Below are 21,098 nucleotides of genomic sequence, written 5' to 3' on the forward strand. Positions count from 1 at the left end.
AACAAATAAACTGTATTTCAGCAGGTGATATTTAGAGTAATAGTAAGTAGTAAGACATTCAACATTATATAAAAGTAGACTTGCATAGAAAGACTGCTTTCACTTTTATCAAGATACTACAGATAGTAATTTACTGATCAAAAAGCTGTTCTTGACAAGTTTTCTTCATATAATGTGGTATCATTTTAATGCATTTAAGAATGCATTCTGCAGAACTGCTGATTCAAATTAATAAGCAAAAAGATCACTCTGAAATAACTAAGTAACTTATGTTTAGAACCAGAGATGTAACATTAATAAGGTACCGTAACATTAAAATCTACACATCATTCTTAGTGCCCCAAGGTCGGCGCAAGCAACTTGTACATGTCAGAAAAGCATATAAACCTTGTTAATGTTTTCAGAAATTCATTTAAAGATAGAAACAGGTCCAAAAAGATGCCTGTCTAAATGCATTGCAATTACGTTACAATTATTTTCCAAATACACAGATATGCTCTGTCTTTTCTCAGCTCATTACTGACCCAAACAATTTGCCCTTCTGGGATCAATTGTTTGCTAATAAATAATTGCTTACAGTCCCAAAATGATATTAAGGAGTATTCTTATTAGTTTTCCTTCTACAGCCTAATAAGATTCAAAACTAGCTGATTCCCAAGAGTCTAACCTTAACCTTGCTGTATTTAACAGCCCAGGAAATGATGAACCATCTGCTGCAGAAAATAATGGAGGGCCAAGAGGAAATATTGTTTAATTGTAGATTAACCTCCTCCTTCATTCTGCCCATCTCCACAGGGCAGAATGAAGCATCTACAGAATTAGCAACCATAACTAGCAATGAACAAAAATAACTGAAAGCAGCTCTCACTACTACAAGCAGCAGTGAGTATTCTTTTACCACCTTTTTTAAACCCTCCTAAATGTAATAAGTGCAATCTGATTTTAAAAATAAAAGTGAATTACCAGCTTTGGATTATTTTTTATTACTTGTGGAAGACCCAGGAATAAATCCTGAATTAATTCTGGTTTATTTTTCCACCAGTATCAAGATCAGTGTAAAACAAACATCTCCTAAGTGAGAAACAGTGGATTTATTCTTCTGCAATTTCCACCTCACATCTCCACAGTCATAAAATGGCTGCTCCGAAGCTACATACTTTAAGGGAGGAAGGCAAGGCCTTGAGGTTTTAAACTCAAGAACTTTTATCATATGCCTATTTGTGTAGCCATTTAGATACTAAATAATGGAGAGAACCAGATAAAGTGTAAGACGGTTTGAGTAGTAGCAATTAAAAGAAAAAGCAGTGACAAACCACACTGAATTTGAAAATAAAACCTGCTCCTGTGCTAGCATAATTAAGAGTAGTGCAATTCTGCACCGTCAGGGCAATTTTTCCATGTAACATTCATGCCAAAGCAAGCTCTACAGAAATCTTTTACCCCCATCAATCACTTTGCCCCATTTTGACAGCAACAATGATAGAAAAGTGTGTTATCAGAGGGTTACAGCAAACTCCATTAAAAGGGAACTGAAAAAGCTTCTCCTTGATTTTACACAGCCTTTCTAGAACAATATCTAGATTCACTTCTAACTGTGAGAGCTAGGTGCATGCTCGGAGCGTAAAGATCCCATTAATTCTAAGTTTTAAATCTCCAAACAGTGTGACATTTACTCAAATAAATTATTCTTGAATTCTTCCCTTAATTCTTGCAGCAATGAGCTAGCAGTAACTCCACAGCTTCATATAATAGCACCTATTCAAAAAGGATAAGAGTTTGACATTCTTCTCCTGCTAAACAACTAGGCACAATTTTATCCATCAGCCGTCTATCAACCTACGGATATTGAAAGCTTGGGCGAACAAGATAAAATCAAAACTAACCCTACTGTCAAGCTGCACTATCTCCTGGCATCAATAATGCTATTCATGAATTTAGGAAAATTAATAAATCTTGGGATGAATGCTCAGAAAGTCTCAAATACAGGTGAAGCATACTCACTTTGGTTTTGTTTCTGCATCTGTCACTTGGCGAATATAGATACCATCTTCAGGATGTTCAATGTCATCCATTTCATACATATATGAAGAAGCTATTGCAAGGGTAGTTCCATCATTGCTGAAGGCAAGCGATGCGATGCTTGTGGGATACCGATGGAACTGACACAGACGCTTTTTATTAAAGGGATCCCAAATATTTACAAATCCATCGGAGCCTCCTGAAATTTAAGTTTTTAAGAACGGTTAATTAGAGCTGGGAAAATGGCAACACTGAAAAGACACAGCAAAAATAAAAGATGGGAAAGAAAACTACCTGAATTACTTTGTCAGTAAAAACACAGGGTTATACAGAGTTGCATAATTCAGCAAAGAGCACAAGTATTTCTCAAAATCTCTGCTAAAGCCATTGACTCTCAAAGCATCAAATCTTTTTAAAACCCGGCTCACTGCCAGAAACGCAATTTAAATGCTTAGAAAGGAATGACATAGGGAATCCTGGAATGGTTTGAGTTGGAAGGGACCTTAAAGCTCATCCAGTTTCAACCCCTGCCATGGGTAGGGACACCTTCCACTAGAGCAGCTTGCTCCAAGCCCTGTCCAGCCTGGCCTTGAACACTGACTGCCAGGGATACGGCAGCCACAGCTTCTCTGGGCACCCTGTACCAGCGCCTCAGCACCCTCACAGGGAAGATCTCATCTGAGTCTTCCCTCTGTCAGTTATATGAAGTAAAGGCTAATCTATTTAAATCAAAACTAAAGGAACTGATACACGTTACAAAACACTGATTATCTACTTTACCTGTAGCAAATGTGTTGTGGACATTATGGAAAGAAATTGCATTAACTGGATAAATCTGCTCAATGTTGTTTTCCTTCAAACGGTGACATTTGAACGCATATTTCTTCTTCTGAATTTCTGGACTTGGATCCAAGTATTCCACAGCAACACGACCTTCAATAGAACTTAAAACATAACCCTAAAACCAAATTGGATACGCACATGTTAGTAGTTTACAACTGGAAAAGAAATTGCAATCCAATTTATCTTATATCCTTTACATTCAATAGATGAAACAAAAAGCCTTAGATTGTGTAGGGATAGAAACTGTTACCACAAATCAATGGCATCAGCACCATAGTTTTAAGCTGACAGCAAGACCTTTTAATTACCCTTCAGGTCCAAACACAAAGTTGATTTGAGGGGACGAAAATGTTAAAGAGTTAACAACCCTTTGTATTTGCCCACCTATTCCCCAAGGCCTCAATATCTGAAATATGAGAGATCCTCATGGGACTGTTTCAGAATTATATTACATTCAAATTAGTTCAGAGCTTTATACTAGCAACTAAACACTCAAGTTGAAATAGTATTTTCAGTGAAACTTGATTATAAGTGGTGTTCACTTATCCAGTTCATTACAGTCCTGACTTAAGAGCAACCTGAGATGCTTTTATTATAACTTCTGAGTTAAGCCCATAATAGATCTTTTCAGAAATAGGATTGTAATGATATCTAGCTATAGCAAGGTTCTTTAAAATCCATAATACCATACAATCTGGACGATCAGCTTGTTTCATTATAACTAGAGCTGAAAAGGGACAAAGCATTCATGCCAGTTCAGGAACAAGTAACTAAGTCTCACAATTCCTGTACTATCACTATGTACACAGGAAAATTCCCTTTCCAAATTAGTTTGCCAGAAAAAGCTAATCTTCCTTCACTTCAGAAATACCACTGATACACTGTGTTAACCTACACAGTACGATCACCTCAACTGTACAACTCCCCCTAGGTAATGTATCCCAGGTTTGTGAGTGCATGACAGACTCGGAGGTAAAGGAAAAAGACATAAAAGACATTCATATAATCTGAACCCTGCTCCTGCCTACTGAAGAACCTGGGGCTACAACACATAAAGGCTGCTGAGCAAACTCCAATTCTGTTTTCCTCTCTGCTACTGCAACTTTGTGGAGGTTTTGGGGTTTTTTTAACTGCATGTTGGCATTGTGATGCATGAAGTTATTCTTAAAAAGGAGACAAAACTGAGGGGAAAAAAAAACCAAAACCTAATATACTGGTAAGTCAGTGACAAACACTCCTGAACTGCACTATTACAAAGAGTCAACTTCGAAGCCTCAACACCGTTTATTTTCCCCTCCTACAAAACTTCTGAAGACCAGAATTTGTTTCAAAAGAAAGATGGACAAAAGTTGACAGACAAACCACTATTTCTACTAAAGAATATTCAGAAGTGTGATTACTGCCATGCTCCCCATACCTGCTTATTAGGAAACGCTCTGATACAGCGGGTCTGGTATTTCAGACTTGATTCTCTTCGCTGCTGAACATAACCCATGTTCCTCAAATCCCACACCAGCACTCTCCGACCTGCAGTGCCCACGATTAGCCTATCTCCAGACACAGAAAGCGTGTAGACCTTTAAAAAACAAAACATTTAACATTAGGCCTGAACATCCATTGTTCTTCCAACAATATAAAATGGCAGCAATATGGAATAACAAAACATCTACACAATGAAGTCAATAGCTATAGAATTCCTTTTAGCTTTAATTTATAACCCAGTTTTGGGATAAACAATCATAGTGTGCAGCTGGTTAGTGAGAAGACATTGATGTAGCATTTCAACAGCTCACTCTTAATTCTGGACCCTAGCACATAACTGAGACATCAAGCCCAGTGCAGCCCCGATAACAATATATATAATGATTATATATATAGCAATAATAATATGTATATGCAGTTGTGTAATTCTAAAATCCAAGCACATTTGTTCAGTTACCAGTCCCCAGATCTCAGCAATGTCTAAATTATCTTCACATATTGTTTCCCTTCTGCTGGTATTACCCATGATCTAAATGCTACATGTGCACAGAAGTATTTGTTAAATTCAAAAGGGACATCAGTAGCATTCAAGTTTTCCTCCAAAATTATTTCAATTGTTAAATGTATTGGATATTTCAAGGCAAGAGGAAAACAGAAGAAATAAGAGGGAAATGCATGGATATTGCAATTCATTTTTGCTTGGTATGCTCGTTTTGTATTCCCTGCTATCAGTGCATGATCCTGAAGTTTTCCTACAATACCACATCACACATTTTCTTCTCCGAATTATGTGGTTTTCCTTTTTAAAGAAAATACTTCAAGTTGAACTCTATGTTAATAAAGGGAAATAAACTGCCAAAAAAGCATTAAAAAAAAACAACTCTCAGTGCTTTGTATACTTTGACAAAAGTGAACCTGAAAGCAGCAATATGCTTTGCATCATTAAAAGAGACCACAACTCAGAATTTCAACTCCACTCCAAAAACTGGCTCAGAGGTTCTAACTTTCATGTGTCAAATTTCTCATTAAAATATTCAGCATATAAATTGTTCTGTTTCCAAATATTACTGGGGAGCTGTTAATCTGGAAACACATTAAAAAAAGGAAAAGGAAAAAAAAGGTTCAGTCAAAACCTCCGTGCTATCAAATTAATTACAAATTGATGATACACAAGACAGAATCCAGCTGCCTATTGCTGGAGAACTGCTAACAAGAGCAAACTGCAAGAATGAGCTTTGAAAAAGTGAGCTAATGCAGCTCAGTACATAGGAAACAAATCCTGGATATACCTCAGAATCAAAAGTGTAAGAGATCTGGTATCCTGCCAAGAGGATTCAATTTACTTTTGGCATTTGCTCGTACAATTTCACTCAAGCACCTGGTTTCACTTTCTGGTTCTCTGACAAAGCCTGGTAAAGCTGTTTGGTTCAGGCAAGTCTGCACTGAAATATTAGATCAAACAACTTTTCACTTGCTATAAACATTTCTGGAGAGATTATTTTTAAGAAGTTAATTTCTAATAAAATCTAAGCATACGGGTGTCTTTGTGTGTGGGTATATGTACGTATAGAGACAGAAAAAGCTTTCCTTTACCAATTAGCACTCACTCAGCATGCATTCTCACTCTAAAATGTGATTACTGAACTTCCACCTTCAGATTGAGGTCTTCAGATGGGAAATGTCTTAAATGTTCACATAAGAGTTAACTAAAATTTCTCATGATGCCAGTTGCCATGAAAAGGGCAAGAAAACTTTGATCCAACAGTAGTTACACACTAACAAAACAGTTTTTCAAGTCTCCCCTATTACTGATACAATTATTAATAGTTTGTGATCAATTTTTACACGTTTGCATACATGTATAGCAATAAAGGCATAAGGAACATTAAATATCTTAAGTCTTCTTTACAAACTGATGTCACACCTGTACAGTAAGTATTCTTTTTCCACACACACAAGCATAAATCACATGAAACCATTGTCATGCAGCTGGGTAGGTGTACACATTCATCAAAAGCAGTATTAAAACAATGACATAATGAACCTGGCTGAACCAATAAGCAGCTTGATTCACTGGGGCTGTCCATTATATGATATTCTGTCAGCAATTTATCACAGTTCTTTACATGCTACATCCACCTATAAATCAAAACCTAGAAATAATGCAATTACTTTCTTCTGAACAAAGGTCTTGCCAGAAGTAGATTCAGCTATGCTGTAACAAAAGTAAGAGCTATTTAGATGCAATAGGCAACGTAATGATGGCTCGTAATTATGACTTGACAGTATGATGTAACAGGGCAAAATGAGATTTATAAAAGGTATAGGCACAAAATCCTGCGTAATATCATCCAGCAGCCCAGCCTGTGTTTAGGAGCCTACGAAAAGAACAGAAATTACTGTTCTGTAATTCTTCCAGTGACACCAACGTAAGCAGCATAAAGATTAACACACCATATAACCATCAGAAATAGCTTAAGACATCACATTTTCCCTTTTTTCTTTTGATCTCCCATTAGCACAGAGGATTTAAGTATTAGGAAGACGCCTGAATTTACAGACACTAGTACAATGACAGGTAAATTACAATAAAAGCAATTCTGTTCAGTCTTTTAATACAAGTGAAAAAAAACACCACCCAAAATATTATTTCAGGCAACATAAAAAGCCTCCTACTGTATCTCTACACACATGTCAAAGCAATCAGACCTTGTAACTGCCAGGATCTGCTATATCAAAGTCTCAACATTTAAGGAAATCAATGATGCATATTACAATTAAGACAAATGTTAACATCAATGTCACATGCTGGTTTTGTTCAGTTTTCCTTCCTCTAGTTTGTTTTAAATCATAAGCATTTGGTCTACCACAAGCACTAAGAATTAAGCTACACTCTCCTATTGATGAAAGCGCAAAGCCTCAACCTAAAAAAAAAAAAAAAAAAAAAAAAAAAAAAAAATCAAAATATGTTCTGAATATCAGTATTTTAAAAGGCAACGTTTTCACAGCTTAAAAAGCATTAAACCTATCTTTCAAATTCAATTCAGTTTATGACAGTGCCCAGTATGGTGACGTTGAATCAGGCACTGGATGTATTATTTAATACAGTATCCAGTACATACCTTTTCCGGTTGCGAGAAGGTTCCTGCGTTACAAGGAGTTCTGGGATCCCACAGTTTAACTGTTTGATCCCAGCTTCCAGTCACCATGACATTCACTTCTGGGCAATACTCAACACACCTGATAGGAGCATCATGGGCACCAACAAGGTTTTCTGTAAGAAAACACAATATATTTTAACTTTACTGGCTTACAAACAGTAAGAATGCGTTGAATAAAGAATAAGAAGGATGCACTACTGCAGTATGAATGAACTATTTTCTGACATTCCCATGGGTGTATTTATATGCCAGGAGCCCTTTAAGGATAATTCAGTCTTTGGAAACATAACTTCTGCAAAGATCAGGATTATTAAATTGGAACTGGTCTTCTGAGATTATGAGAGAAAGCTAAGAATTTTAGGCAGCCACAGAGAGATCTTCAGAGGTATAAAGAAGCGCTCAGTATCAAATGGCATCACCACCTTTAACACAGAAAGCAACCTGAGCCTGTATGTATGAACATTATGACAAAAGAAAGGAATCAATATTACATATTAATATTAACACAAACACTTCCACAAAGTCATCTACAGCAGAATTCATTTGACCTTTTCATAACATCACTGTGTGTACAACCTTGTTGAGCCATGGCTATTGGCTGGTTCTAGTGATCACTTCTGTCTCAGGCTGAGATTCACTTTTCTCTTTTAACACACATACAAACACACAAAATAAACCAGCTCCATATTTTGCACCAATGAGGCATTGGTGCTGTTGCTTTTGAGCAAGATATAGTGTAAGGCCATGATGTCTGACAAAGCAAAAGCTTTATGTACATTCTGCCATACATATGAAAGATCATTCTTAAATACATCTAAACCACAAACCTTTGAAAAATAACATGCTCAGTTGTACTTCAGCTTAGCTAATTCCCACTAATTGAGACACAGTAACCTAAGGCAGAGCAGGACGATCATCAGAAATTCAACTCAAGGCATCCTACAACAGACATCTACCAAACTTCCAGGCAAACTGCCAAATGCTTCCATGCTTTTAGGAGGTTCTTATTAGGGTCACCAGTTATTCTGCTAGATAAAGACACATGCGAGGTGAAACTCAGTCAGCATGAGGAGTACACAGCTATTTCCTTCCCTTCCATTTTCACCTTCAAATAAGTAAATAAATACACGTGTAAAATACATCAATGAATGTCCATCATGGTGAAAGTTTAAACTCTCAGTTTGGCAGCAACATATTCACGCCTTTTGTTAAATGTGTTATAGAAGAGCCTTCAGGTACACTGAAGTTCTGTATCTCAGCAATCTGAAAGGGCTGCACAGCAAAGGGGACTGCTGAGCACTGACACCTTAAATCCAGATTTAAGCATCTAGTACTTAAATATCCCTCATCTAAAAAAGTGGAAACATATTCTGTTAAGTAAATAAATATGAAGCTTAGGCCAGTTGTTGAGACCACTGAGAGAACTCAAATCTGCTTACCTTGGTCCGTGTTTAAATCATGCATCTTCAGTTGCTGATCTAATCCTCCACTCCAGGCATGGGTAGGATCCTATAAAGCAAAAAAGAGCTCACCTTCTGACATGCATTAAGTTTTCCTGGCTGTAATACATTTAATCTTCCAGGCTCACAACAAAAGACTTGCTTTCAGGAGTTTGGGGAAGATGGGAATTCAGACACAAGGTTAAGATCTGGCCCAGATCTAAACAGGCAGGATACAGAAGCTTTGCAAAATGTTTAAGTAAAGCACTTTGAGCTATATTTTTATTATTTAAAACTAAAAGGCAGTTAAAGGCTACACCAAATTATTTCCACTGTTGTAAAAGCAAAGCACATAGTACTTCTCTTTAAACAACTGCCAGCCTAAACCAGTTCCATCTGACTGAAGCATAATCCTCCTAAAACTAATCTAGAAGCCAGATACCATGGCATATCAATCCACAGCACGACACTATGTGACAAAATGTTCAGTGAAAAAAGGACAAAACTGGGACATTTAAATTGATCCTTAAAACATGCAGTAACACAGCAAGTTACTACAGGACATGTCAGAATAAAATGAAAAAAAAAAAAAAGCTAGTTGAAACCTTCCAGTACACATGTGACACCAAAAAGGCAAAACAAAAAGTGGCACTAATAAACTTGAAGCATATTTCAAATCCAGTGCATTAAAAACGCAGCAATCGGGTATCTGGTATTTGGGAACATGATGCCATGCTCCCAAACAACCAGTATGAGAAGGTGAAAGAGAAGACTAATGGGCTATGGGCACTTATTGGGAATAATGATTTCCAGCTATACACCACCAGTATGACTCTTCGTAAGAAGCATGCACACAATTCACCAGAGCACTGCAGAAACAGCACAAAGCAGCTCAAAATACTTTTGCCTACCACTTCTACCAGGAGTAAATTACTTGTGTGCCTGCACCCTTCGCAGGGAATATCTGTATTTAGGACTAGAACAACATTCATTAAAAGAAGAATAATGGGCAGAAGGTTTTTTTTAAATAAAGAAACAAAACTAGATTTTAGGTGGTATTTCACTATCCCTTTAATTTCAGGCACTGACAATTTCTCAAGTACCTTGGCCACTATAGGTCCATAAAATAATAGTAAATAAAAATCCACTTCCCACACTTACATAAAAAGCACAGTCCAGGACAGCTCCTGTATGCTGATATTTGAGTCTCATGGTGTTGGCAGGAACATCATAGAGCCGGACAGTTGTGTCCCAGGATGAAACAAGCAGAAACTGTGATGTGTTTGGACTAAACTTCACTGATGAAATACCATCATCTGGAGTTTGATTTAGTTTGAACTCGTTTGATCCTGTCATCTGAAGACAATAATGAACAAATACAGTTTTAGTAATAACAAGAACATAACCTAGCAAGTTAGCTTCCTAACTGAGCCATCTTAGAGAGAACTTAGAGCTGAAAAGTTTACCAGCTTTTACACAGAAAAGTTCACAATACCCAGAATTCTGACACACTCTAAAATTCAAGATGCTCATCCCTGTCCAAAACCTCAATAAATTCCTCCTCGCACACTTTTCAAATTTAAATATCAACTATAACGTGGAACAATAATACACTTTTTGTACTGTTATCTCTAAGCTTATATATTTTTACTTACAAATGTATTTTTCCCCACTCTGTGTGTGGCTGTATTTTTATAAGTAAATATCAGTTACTGTAAGTATCAAGAAGTTAACAAAAAAAAAAACAAGAACAACAAAAACAAAAACAAACCAAAACCCACACATGCAGGTAAAAAGGAATGAATCCAATCTGAAAACAAAAAAAAGAAGTCAATTTGTTCCTGATCTGTTATAACCATCGGACTCGCAAAAAAATGGAACTGGATCATCTTTTAATAGGTCTGGGCTTACTGCAATTTCCCTATCCTTTGGCTTCCATAAGTGTTGTAAAATATTTCCAATGAAACAGCTTTAAGACTTTTTTTTTTCCTCTAAAAAAAAAGGAGGTCAGATAAGAAAGGAACAGTTGAATGCCAGCTCAATGATTGTACGACTCACTTCAGAGGACTGCTTAACTTCTGTATGTAAAAATTCAAAAGAAAGCAGAGGCTAAAACCAGCAAATTTCAGTTGGGAAAGCAGTGCAAACCTTACAGACCCTCTGAAAGAAGGAGCTGTACATGACATATACAGCGCCAAAAGCACCAGAACTTTTTAAGGCTTCAGAAAGTCTTAAAAGCACATTTCCTTTTAGCTAAAACAAAAAGAGAAGTAAATTGGCTCAGATTTTCGGTAACACTGTCACTCCTGAATCTGTACATGTAACTGCAGAGGCAAGATTAGATCTCTGAGAATAAGTCAAGAGGGAAAGAACAGATGAACTAGGAGAAAGCTCAAGCTGAGTGCAGTTTTTCTAATTCAGCACTTGTCAGTAACTAAGCAATCAAGTTGTATAATAATGTGAGCACTACACATTCTTACACCTGAGAAAATCCTGAAGTGGGAACTTTAGGACATGTTTTCTTAGATATCCTTCAGAGAAACAAAACCACTATGTAAACACAAAGTTTTTTTCTATATTTAAATATGAACTCTTAAGACTAGGAAATAAAATCATCTTTCTTAACCCCTTTTCAGCTCTGTTTTGGGATACCTGGGCAAAAAACAGGCTTGAGAATTTGCCACGCATTTCTATATGAATACTACAGAGAATTCAGCTGCACCTTCATCAACAGTGAAGTGTACCACAGTGAGTGTTTCATAGGGATGTACAACACCACAACCTCCAAAGGAATTCAGAACAACTACAAGGCATGCTAACTGCCTTGTCTCCTTGTGGCAGAAAGCTAAAATGACAAAGAGGAGTACAACAGCAAAAAAACACCTTAAAAGCAATCAACAAACAGCACTCCAGGAGGTAAAGTTACTTATGTCAGAAACCTGGAAGAGCCTCCCAAAGGTAATTTTAATACAGGAAAAAAAAGAATACAAATATCAGGATGTAAGCGCATCCTACCTTTTACATGTGTTACCAACAAAAGAGAGAAAATATTAAACAACGAAGTCTGCACAGTTCCACAAATGCAACCGCCTCACAGTCAGGACTGCTGAACATTAACTGCTCAGGCCCACCTCAAACAACAAAGTCCTGTTAAAATGTTCAACCACCACAAGAGATAACTCATTTAAAAAACACATTACAAGGAAGAAACTGCTAAAACTGTGATGCTGACTTAACTACGTGATGCACTTTTACAATTCCATCATAGAATCACAAAATGGTTTGGGTTGGAAAGGACCTTAAGATCATCCAGTTCAAGCCCCCTGCCATGGGCAGGGACACCTCACAGTAAACCCTGTCACCCAAGGCTCTGTTCAACCTGGCCTTGAACACTGACAGGGATGGAGCATTCACAACTTCTTTGGGCAACCCATTCCAGTGCCTCACCACCTCACAGTAAAGAACTTCTTTGTTTCTAACCTGAACCCATTACCCCTTGTCCTATCACTACAGTCATTCCCAAAAGCTCACTTTTTACCAACACAGATGAAATCGGTGCTGTTATAGCTCTTCAACATAGACCCAGCCTCCCCACAGTCAGCTAAGCGGTGAGCCTCTCGAACAAAGCAGGCCGCCCTGCTGAAAGCCTCAGGGCGAGCAGCCTGTACTCTGACGAAGAAGAAACCACTAAAAGTACCGTCTTCATCCTGCAAGGGGTTCCTCTCGCCGCTCCACGCACCGTCAAGGAAAACCTCTCTCACTGCAGCCGCCGCGGACCCAGGAAGCACGGAGGAGTCAGAAACACAGCGGCTCTCGCACTCCGGTCCCGGAGAACCACGCCAGGATGCGGGAGATGCTACGGCGGGAGGGAAGAGAGTCAGAGGAGAGCCCAAGAACCGAGGGAGGGCCGAGGACAGCCGCGGGAAGGCCGCGGCACCCGGGGCTGCTGAGGGGAGGCAGCAGCCGTCCCTAGGCCGAGGAGCCCGCTCCGCCTATCCCCGAACGGAAGTCTCCGCACCCCGCCCGCCGCGGTCAGAGGCTGAGGGTCCGGGTCCCGGTCCCGGTCCCGGTCCCGGTGGGGAGCGCGGCCTCACCTCAGCGTTCCGCCCGGGCCGCGCGCCTCCGGCCTACCCACCAACCGCCGCCGCTGAGCGGAGCGACAGCACGGGAACCGACGCTCACTCCCCGGGTCTGCGTTACTGCGGCTGACCTCACCCCGTCCTGACCGGGCCGGGTGAAACACCGGCTGGGAGGAGCCGGGGAAGCCTCCTCCTTCCCGCGCACTGATTTATCCCTTCGGATCTGTTATTTCTCCTGTTTTTCCCATTGCCCCTCGAGGCACCCCCTTTGCTGCTGTTAGAAACATCCCCACGTTCGGTACCGGCAGCACCGCGGGGCCCGTGCCCGCGGTTTGGATCCCGCTTCTTGCGGGATTCACTTTTTATTCCACGAACGACGGACTCTGTCTCCGTGGGGATGCACCCGTGGGTGCCCCGGGGCGGGCGGGGAGCAGAGCCGGGAAGCACCGGGGTCAGTCACCGGGAGCTCCGAGCCCGCTGCTCCCACCGCTGCTTGTAGCCAAATACTCCTCAAAACTGCTAAAACCGGCTCCCGTTAACGAAACCGTTTGAGAAAGGCCCTGATCCTTCCAGTCAAGCACAGGACACTGAGCCCCACCAGCCCCGGGGTGGGTACGGACAGGCCCGCCTGGGATTCCCTGCAGGGAGCGGGATAACGAGCAGGTGGCAGGGAAAACCAACCAGACCATCGACATTACACGTCGGTTTCGCTCTCCTGCGCATCCCCTTCCAACCGTGCCCGGCCGGCTGCGGTGCTCCCCCGGGTCCCGGTGCTGCCCGGAGGGAGCGTGCGATCGCGCTGGCGAGTTTACAAACGAGGCTTAAAACGGTTTTATTTTTTTTTTCTTTTTTTTCTGTTTCTTTCTTTAAAAATATTTACAGATCTGAAATAACGCTTTTTTAATTAATTTTGTTCGGTTTCAAGTGGCAGGATCGCGGGAAGGGCACGGGGGTTCCCCCGGTCACCCGGGCTCTCCGTTTGCCCAGTCCCTCCCATTAGTTTCGTTCCTCTGTCCCCGCCGCGGAGGTAAACCGAGACCCCGCACGGAGCCTCTGCGGCGGCCCCGGTCCCGGTCCCGGTCTCGGCCCCAGTCCCGGCCCCGAAGGGGAGGCCGCGGAGAAGAGAGCACTGTGGGTCAGTAGTCGATCTTGTTGTAGAGGTTGTAGAGCGGTAAGGCCGAGAGGTTGCTGCCGGGGTAGTAAAGAGGCGCAGGGAAAGCGATGGACCGGGGCACCGGCACTCGGAGGAGGGAATTGTCCCTGAACACCAGCGGCATCCCCACCAGAGTCTGTGCCGAGGCATGGGCCATATTGGCCGCCTCCAGCTCGGCCGAAAGCTGCCGTTTCCACTTGTTCCTGCGGTTCTGGAACCAGGTCTTCACCTGGGTCTCGGTGAGCTGCAGGCTGGAGGCCAGGCAGGCCCGCTCCGAGCTGCTCAGGTAGCGCTTCATGTCGAAGGTGGACTCAAGCTGATAGACCTGGCTGCGACTGAACACCGTGCGCGTCTTCTTCTTGGCAGCCCCGGCCTGCCGGTCCCCGCCGTCGCGCTGCCGGTCCCCGCAGGAAGGTGAGGCGGGGCCCAGTGTCTTCTCCTTCTCCTCCTTACAGTCCTGCTGGGGGGGCGAGTGGAAGGGTCCCCGCTCCCCGCTGCCAGCCGCCGTTGCTCCGCTCCCTTTGGTGCTGCCTGCAACAGAGCGACAGCACGGAGGTCGCACCGGTACCGGCACCACCCCCGACGCCAGAGCCCCCCGTTCCAGCTGGGGGAAAGGCTGAGGTGAGCCCCTGGCCAGGCACCAGCCGCCTCCGTTACCGGGGGAAGCCACCACAGAGGCCGGAGGAAGCCATCCCCGTCCTTCCATCGAATGGATGGATGGACAGATGGACAGGTGGGTGTGCCCGCCTCGGTGAAGGCAGCCGAGGACCAGGCTGGAGGTGCTTTACAATCATAGAATCCCAGAATGGTTTGTGTTGGAAGGGACCTTAAAGCTCATCCAGCTCCAACCCCTGCCACCGGCAGGGACCCCTTCCACTAGAGCAGCTTGCTCCAAGCCCCTGTGTCCAACCTGGCCTTGAACACTGCCAGGGATGGGGCAGCCACAGCTTCTCTGGGCACCCTGTGTCAGCGCCTCAGCACCGGAACAGGTTGGTGATACCAACCTAACAAGGGCCGGCTGATTTTATTTCATAGCCTTGCATTTCACAGACCGCTTATTCAGAATTAACGCTAAAAATAAAGCCCAGCATCTTTCTTTCCGCTCTGAATAAGCAGAATCTAGGAAAACCGGCGTTATCCGTCCCTCCGCGCCCCTTCGAGGGAGTCAACCCCTGCTTGAGATGGGAAGGGAAAAAGAGAACTCCAAAAAGCCAAACTAATTTTGGCAGAGTTTCTTCTTCCTGCTTCAGCATCAGACTGCGCAAATACGCTCAGACCCGAAAGCAGGGAGGGTGCCACATGGCCCCCCTCCATGGCCCCTGGCGGGGGCCAAGCCCCCTCAGCCCTTCCCTGCGGGCCCCATCCGTCCCGTCCTTCCCGTGCCGGTACTCACCGAGACAGGTGAAGCTGAGGGGCTGGTGCTTGTGGCACGGCTCGGCTGGGCCCTGAGCCTCGGGGCAGAAGCATCCGCGGTGCTTCCAGCTCTCCTCCGGCTCCTCGTCTTCCGAGGAGAGGGAAAGGGTCCGGCCGCGGGCGGACCAGGCGGTCGCCCCCCCGCCGCCCTCCCGGGGTGGCCCGGCGCTGCCGCTGCCCAGGATGGACTGGATGGTGAAACTGGAGATGGGAGCAGCCGTCTGACAGCACTTGCTGGGGTCTTCTTTGCTGCTCATCCTGGGTTCATAAGAAAGCAGACGAGGGAAGCTCTCGCTTTAGATGGGCTCGGGGGGCCGGGGTGTGCGGGGCGGGGGGAGCCTGCTTTGAGCCGGCGGGGGGTTTGTTTTGGGGGGTGCTTTCGGCGTGCCGGTGCCGGCTCTCCCCGCGCCTGCCCAGGCGGAATGCATGCTCCTTCCCCCGCGTCCCTATTGATCTGCGGGCGGCGGGCGGCGGGGCTTCATTTGCATGGAGGTGGCCTCCGCCGCGCCAATCACGGCGGCGGCGGACACGGAAAGTTTGGAAACCCGGGGGGTCCGGAACTAAGGGGGTAGGGAAGAAGAAGCCACGGTCGGCAGGAGCCGGGGGGAACCCCCCGCGGGGTCCGCTCCGCCGTCCCCTGGGCACCGGGGGGATGCTCTGACCCCGCAGCCCCGGGGGAGTAGGGATGCTGAGCCCGCTCTGCCTCCTCGCCCTGCACCGCGAATGGGTGAGAGGGACGTGGGCTGAACTCCTTATGCTGGCCTTGGTGGGATGGGGTGTTGGGACGAGCACCTTGTGCATACCCGTTACCCTTCGATTACAGGATAGGGAAACAAAATCCCTGTGACGGTGTATTGGCGGCCCGGCAGAGCCTGGAAAGCCATCGAGAAATCGGGTTTTCCGCTGCAGCCGGTAACAAATGTCTCACGGAACGCCTCTTGCGTGTTCTTCCCAGGGTCTGCAAGCAGCGGGGGGGTGGGGGGAAGATCAGGGAGAGAGAGGACATCCTCCTCTGCTTCCAAATAAACTTTGTCAGGAGTCAGGGGCTCTTCCCCTTGGGGGAATAAATCAAGGCGTTCTCAGCTATTCCTGCCCTTAGGAGGGGAAATCTGATGGGTCTGTCGTCTCTGTGTCATACGCAATGGGGAGCAAAGGGATAAGGGCTGGGACCCCACGGGGGCCGTCCCGGGAGGGCACAGATCTACTGGCGGGTCCAAGGGACAACCCGGCCCTCGTTCGCTGGGTCCTGGAGCCTCTGCCCCGGGGAGATGGGTCAGAGGCCGAGCCCCGACGGCTGCTTGGGCGCTTCCGTCCCCCGGCCAGGGCCCGGGGATGCTTCCCCCTGCCCTGACAGGAGCCCCGGTGTGGAAGGCATCAGCCCGGTGACCACCACCCTGGGTACCGCACAGCACCAGCCCCCCCCCCCCCCCCGACCCTCCCGCTCCTCCTCCATTCCCCGCTCCGCGATTCCAAAGGGATGCACCTCCTCCCCTCGCTGGCCCACCCGTGCCCGTGTCCATGGGCTGCCCCCGAACCCCGGCCGCTCTTGGGAATCGTTAATTAACGAAGACGGGGCGACTTTCGCAACCGGTTGGGCCAGTGGCCCGCACCCTCGGGAGAGGGGGCAGCACCGGGGGATGCTGGGGGCACCCTGCAGGGAAGAGCGAGGCGCAAGAGCTGCTCCAGCTCGGCAATCCCGGTGGTTTGGGTCTCATTCGTGACCAGACGCAATACCCTTGGCCGTGGCAGGGGGTTTTAACCCCGGGTTGCCTGAGGGTCGTGGGACAGGGGTCCCCGCGGAGGCAGCCCCGATTCCTGCTGCTGATTCCTCCTGCCGGTGCCGTCGTTTCCCCTCTCCAGAAACATACACACACACCCCCCCACCAAAAAGAAAATCAAATCGGGGAAAGCAAAGAATGAGATGGAAATATACAAATCAATAGAGACAAATGTCAAGACGTTTTAAAATGACATTTTCATTAACTCCGAGTCACCATATTATGTCTGGTATATTGAATAAAGTACTTATAATATAATTAGGTATAGCGAGATGACGACTGTTGCCCAGACCAGCGGCATAATCTTTAACTACTTAACTACTTGATAGACTCATTAATGGACTAATTGATTAGGAAAAGTGTTCCAGCTCCTCCTCTCGCTGTGAGGGGCAGGTGCTGTCCTGTTTTACCACATTAACCTTTTCAGTGCTTTTCAACGGGGTCGCGACACATTACAAATGGTCAGCTTTAATCATGATGTCAGCTCATTAACCCGGAAAGACCCCGCACTGAAATACAATTTAAGAAATCGTCCTTCATCCCGTTCCGCTGGCCCCGCACCCCAAGCCCAGCACCCCTCCCGCAGGCGGGGAGCGGGGTATAGGGGCTCCGGATGGGGACAACCGTCGAAGGGGACAAGCCTGGCCTTGGGGACAGCCCCTGGAGGCTGCCAGCCCTCGGCTGTTTCTCGGGGCAGCCCCAGGAGCAAAGAGGGAGAGGGACCGCGAAGCAGCCCCGCTCCCCCGCAGCCCCTCGACTTGACCCCGCAGCGGCACCGCCGTTCCCAGCACCGCAGCACCTTTGGAGCCCACCAACAGCCCTGGGTGCCCCTGGCGCTGTCCTCCCTTCCCAGTGGAGCGGGTCCTGCCTGTGGGAGCCTCCAGGTGCTTGCGGCCGGGCCGAGGGGATGCTCCAAACCGGGGAGGGGATGCGGTGGGCGGGGATGGACTCACAGGGGCTGCGGGTAGGGGTGAGCTCTGCCCGGCCACGGCGATAAAACCACCAGGCTTGCCTAAATTGAGTATTTCAGGTGTTAATGGCGGATTTTCAGGAGAATCCGGAGGGAGGGAAGCCGAAGTAGCTTCGGCGGGATGCTCACCGCCGCTGTCGGGAGGGAAGGACCATCGGGGCCCAGCCACGCTCTCATTACCATCTGATCAAATATTCATCAGGGCAGGGGCTGCCGGTGCCAGTAAAGGGGTTTTGCGTGTGGATGGGGGCGGAGGGGGGGGGGGCGTCCCTCCCCGTCCCGTCGGGGCGCGGATGATCAAGCGCCGCGGCAAAGATAAACTTTGAAAGACAGAGCGAACGCTTAAAGTTTAGATCTCCAGATTATTACAATGCTCGATATTAAAGTGGCCCTGAGCAAGCTTTCAAAGGGAGCCTAATAAAAATTGATCTCCGCTGCTTTTGCAGCCCTCGGAAAATAGGCTTGTTGAGCGGCCGTAATATCGGGAGAAGGTTCCCTCTCAAATGACAGATGAAGTCATAAACAAGTTTGATCTTGGAATCAAGCTTCGATAAATATTAAACACAGTCCCCTTTACACGTGTGGATTATGATATATGGCGCGTCCAAACTTTAAAATAAGGAAATACCAGAGAAAATGATCTCAATAAATTTTCTAAGTATAAACGTTGATTATGTTTCGATTTTCATTCAAGAGCCTCTGCTGCTCGTTTTTTGGTGCAAATGACATCTCGCAATAGGCTTTTGGGGAAAAGGGCTCCCTATTTGAAAAAGAGAGCCCTAGAGGTGTACAATTTATGTAATCTGTGGCTGGAAAATGAATCGTGTAATTTATTGGAAAACAGAAAGTCATGAAGATTGGATCAGCATAGCCTATCCAAGGCCCCCTATCCATCAAGTTCCAATTAACAACCTAACCAGAGAGCTTTAATGTGTTTCCAATCTAGTGGCCTGATAGACTCATCAATTCCTCTGGGAGAAATTAAGAAAATCGACCGCCCCTTGGCGTTGTAGTGTCATTCCTTTCTGCAACTATATGTCAAATTAAAAACACAATTAAAATTTAAACTGTTTCAATCAGAGGGTGCCCTGCAACCTATGTTTCACTTAATAGAACTTTGATGAAAATCTGATGGTTCCACTCCATCATGAAGGCGAATAGAGCTGAGGAGCGCAAGAGATTCTTTATATTTATTTAAAACACCGGAGCTCAGGAGAGCCAACACCAGGTGACCAAACCTGAGGGGACCGGAGGTTGCATTCCCGTCGAGCCGCTGCTCCCCGCGCCCGCCCCGGCGACACGCGTATCCCCACACAGGGGAAAGGACATCCCGTGGCCCCTTCCAGCGCGGCGGGGACTTTGAGACCGGAGGCACCGCTCTGATCCATAGGGATTGGCCATTTGGGGCTGTAAACTGTGCACGATAGGCTCCGGGGAGTCACGGAGAGCCCCGGCTCGGAGCCCCGGGGGATGAGGGCTGGGGAGAGGATGTGGGACCTGCCCCCCTCCGACCCCTCCTTCGACTTCATATCGATGTAAACAGCTTTAGACCTCTCCGACGGGCAACTTTGCCACTTTAACCAGGGGATCCGGCCCCGGGGAGGCGGATTGAGGGCGGCAGCACCCACTGTGCGGAGCCTATGGCACTCAGAGACACGCTCACCCCAGTTCCCTTCGCCTGTTTTCATTTCCCCCATATGTTTGTGGTGATCCCGACCCCTCAGGCTACGATTTCGGGCCAGCCCCGAAGCGACGGGGATGGCCGCGGCGTGTCCCGCCGCTCGGCTCCCGATCATCTATGGAAAGGGTGGGAGGATAATTTGGATGTGCGAGAACAAACCAAGGTCATCAACACCGCCGAAAAGAGCGCAGGAACAATAGATTCATTTGAAACAATATTTTACAGACGTTTTGCGATCAATACGAGCTGAAGCATTATGCTGTACCAATCTGTTAATGCTCTTAATGGTCTTCTCATTCCGTTCGCACACTATCCCGAGTCGATAGAGTAAAGTGATTATTACAGAGACACTTGCAGCATATTTGTAAAGAAGCCCCCCAACACCTATTTTTACCGCTGGTTTAGAGCGGGGTTATTCCCTTCGGAGCGAGGCGTCCCCATCGTGCGTCCCCACCGCAGCCACCACCAATAGAATTAAACATTTCCCACCATCCTCTACCAGAAAATGTGCAAGTTCTCGGATGAGAATCTTCATATACGGAGCAATAATAATGTTAATAAATCAATTACCCACCTGCCCAAGTCCCTCGGCTGCTTGCGGCTGAGGGGCTCTGCTCCGCGCACCCCGGTCCAGCCCCTCCGGGAGGCAAAACTCTTCTGAATCCCCCAAATCTGCAGGTCGGGAAGTTTATATCTTCCCCCGCGCTGTTTGCTATACACAGCAAGCCTCTATTTACTACCAAATAAAAGAAATACATGTGTGTTTCGACCACAAACAGGCGAGCTAGTTCTGTTCAGCCAAGCTCAAAACAGTGGCCGAGAAGAACCGTGTTATCTCCTGAATTGCAAACAAAGGCAGAGATTTGCCGAGCGGGATTGCAGCAGTAAACACAAGTGGCCGCAGAGTTGCCAACAGCTTAGGGAAAACGAAGCAACTTTCAATCCATCCCTCCCAAACATCCCTGTAGAGATGGGGGGTTATTATTAGTATTAGTTCTTTTTCCACCACTCAAAGCGATTCGTTCGCAGCGGTTGATGCGGGATCTCCACTAAGTTTAGGTGAGGAGGGGGTGTATTTAC

The 21,098-nt window shown here is 45.9% G+C and overlaps 2 protein-coding genes across 2 annotated transcripts; both read right to left on the minus strand.

Annotated features, from left to right (window-relative positions):
• Nucleotides 1-1,997: 1,997 nt before the first annotated feature.
• On the minus strand, nucleotides 1,998-10,334 carry BUB3 (BUB3 mitotic checkpoint protein). The gene is made up of 6 exons (XM_062635246.1): nucleotides 10,106-10,334; nucleotides 8,945-9,014; nucleotides 7,467-7,618; nucleotides 4,280-4,438; nucleotides 2,800-2,977; nucleotides 1,998-2,218 (listed from the first exon to the last, which is right to left on the minus strand). The coding sequence occupies exons 1-6, from the start codon at nucleotides 10,298-10,300 to the stop codon at nucleotides 1,998-2,000; spliced, it is 975 nt and encodes a 324-aa protein (XP_062491230.1). The 5' UTR covers nucleotides 10,301-10,334.
• A 3,519-nt stretch (nucleotides 10,335-13,853) lies between these two features.
• Nucleotides 13,854-20,684, minus strand: HMX2 (H6 family homeobox 2). Its single transcript, XM_062635247.1, has 3 exons — nucleotides 20,593-20,684; nucleotides 15,570-15,847; nucleotides 13,854-14,707 (listed from the first exon to the last, which is right to left on the minus strand). Exons 2-3 carry the CDS (start codon nucleotides 15,844-15,846, stop codon nucleotides 14,160-14,162), a joined length of 825 nt encoding a protein of 274 aa, XP_062491231.1. The 5' UTR covers nucleotide 15,847; nucleotides 20,593-20,684; the 3' UTR covers nucleotides 13,854-14,159.
• Nucleotides 20,685-21,098: the final 414 nt, after the last annotated feature.

Source organism: Pezoporus occidentalis, unplaced genomic scaffold (assembly GCF_034315485.1).
Source record: "Pezoporus occidentalis ecotype Australia unplaced genomic scaffold, CSIRO_AGI_Poc_V1 ctg45, whole genome shotgun sequence".
Taxonomy (NCBI): Eukaryota; Metazoa; Chordata; class Aves; order Psittaciformes; family Psittacidae; genus Pezoporus; species Pezoporus occidentalis.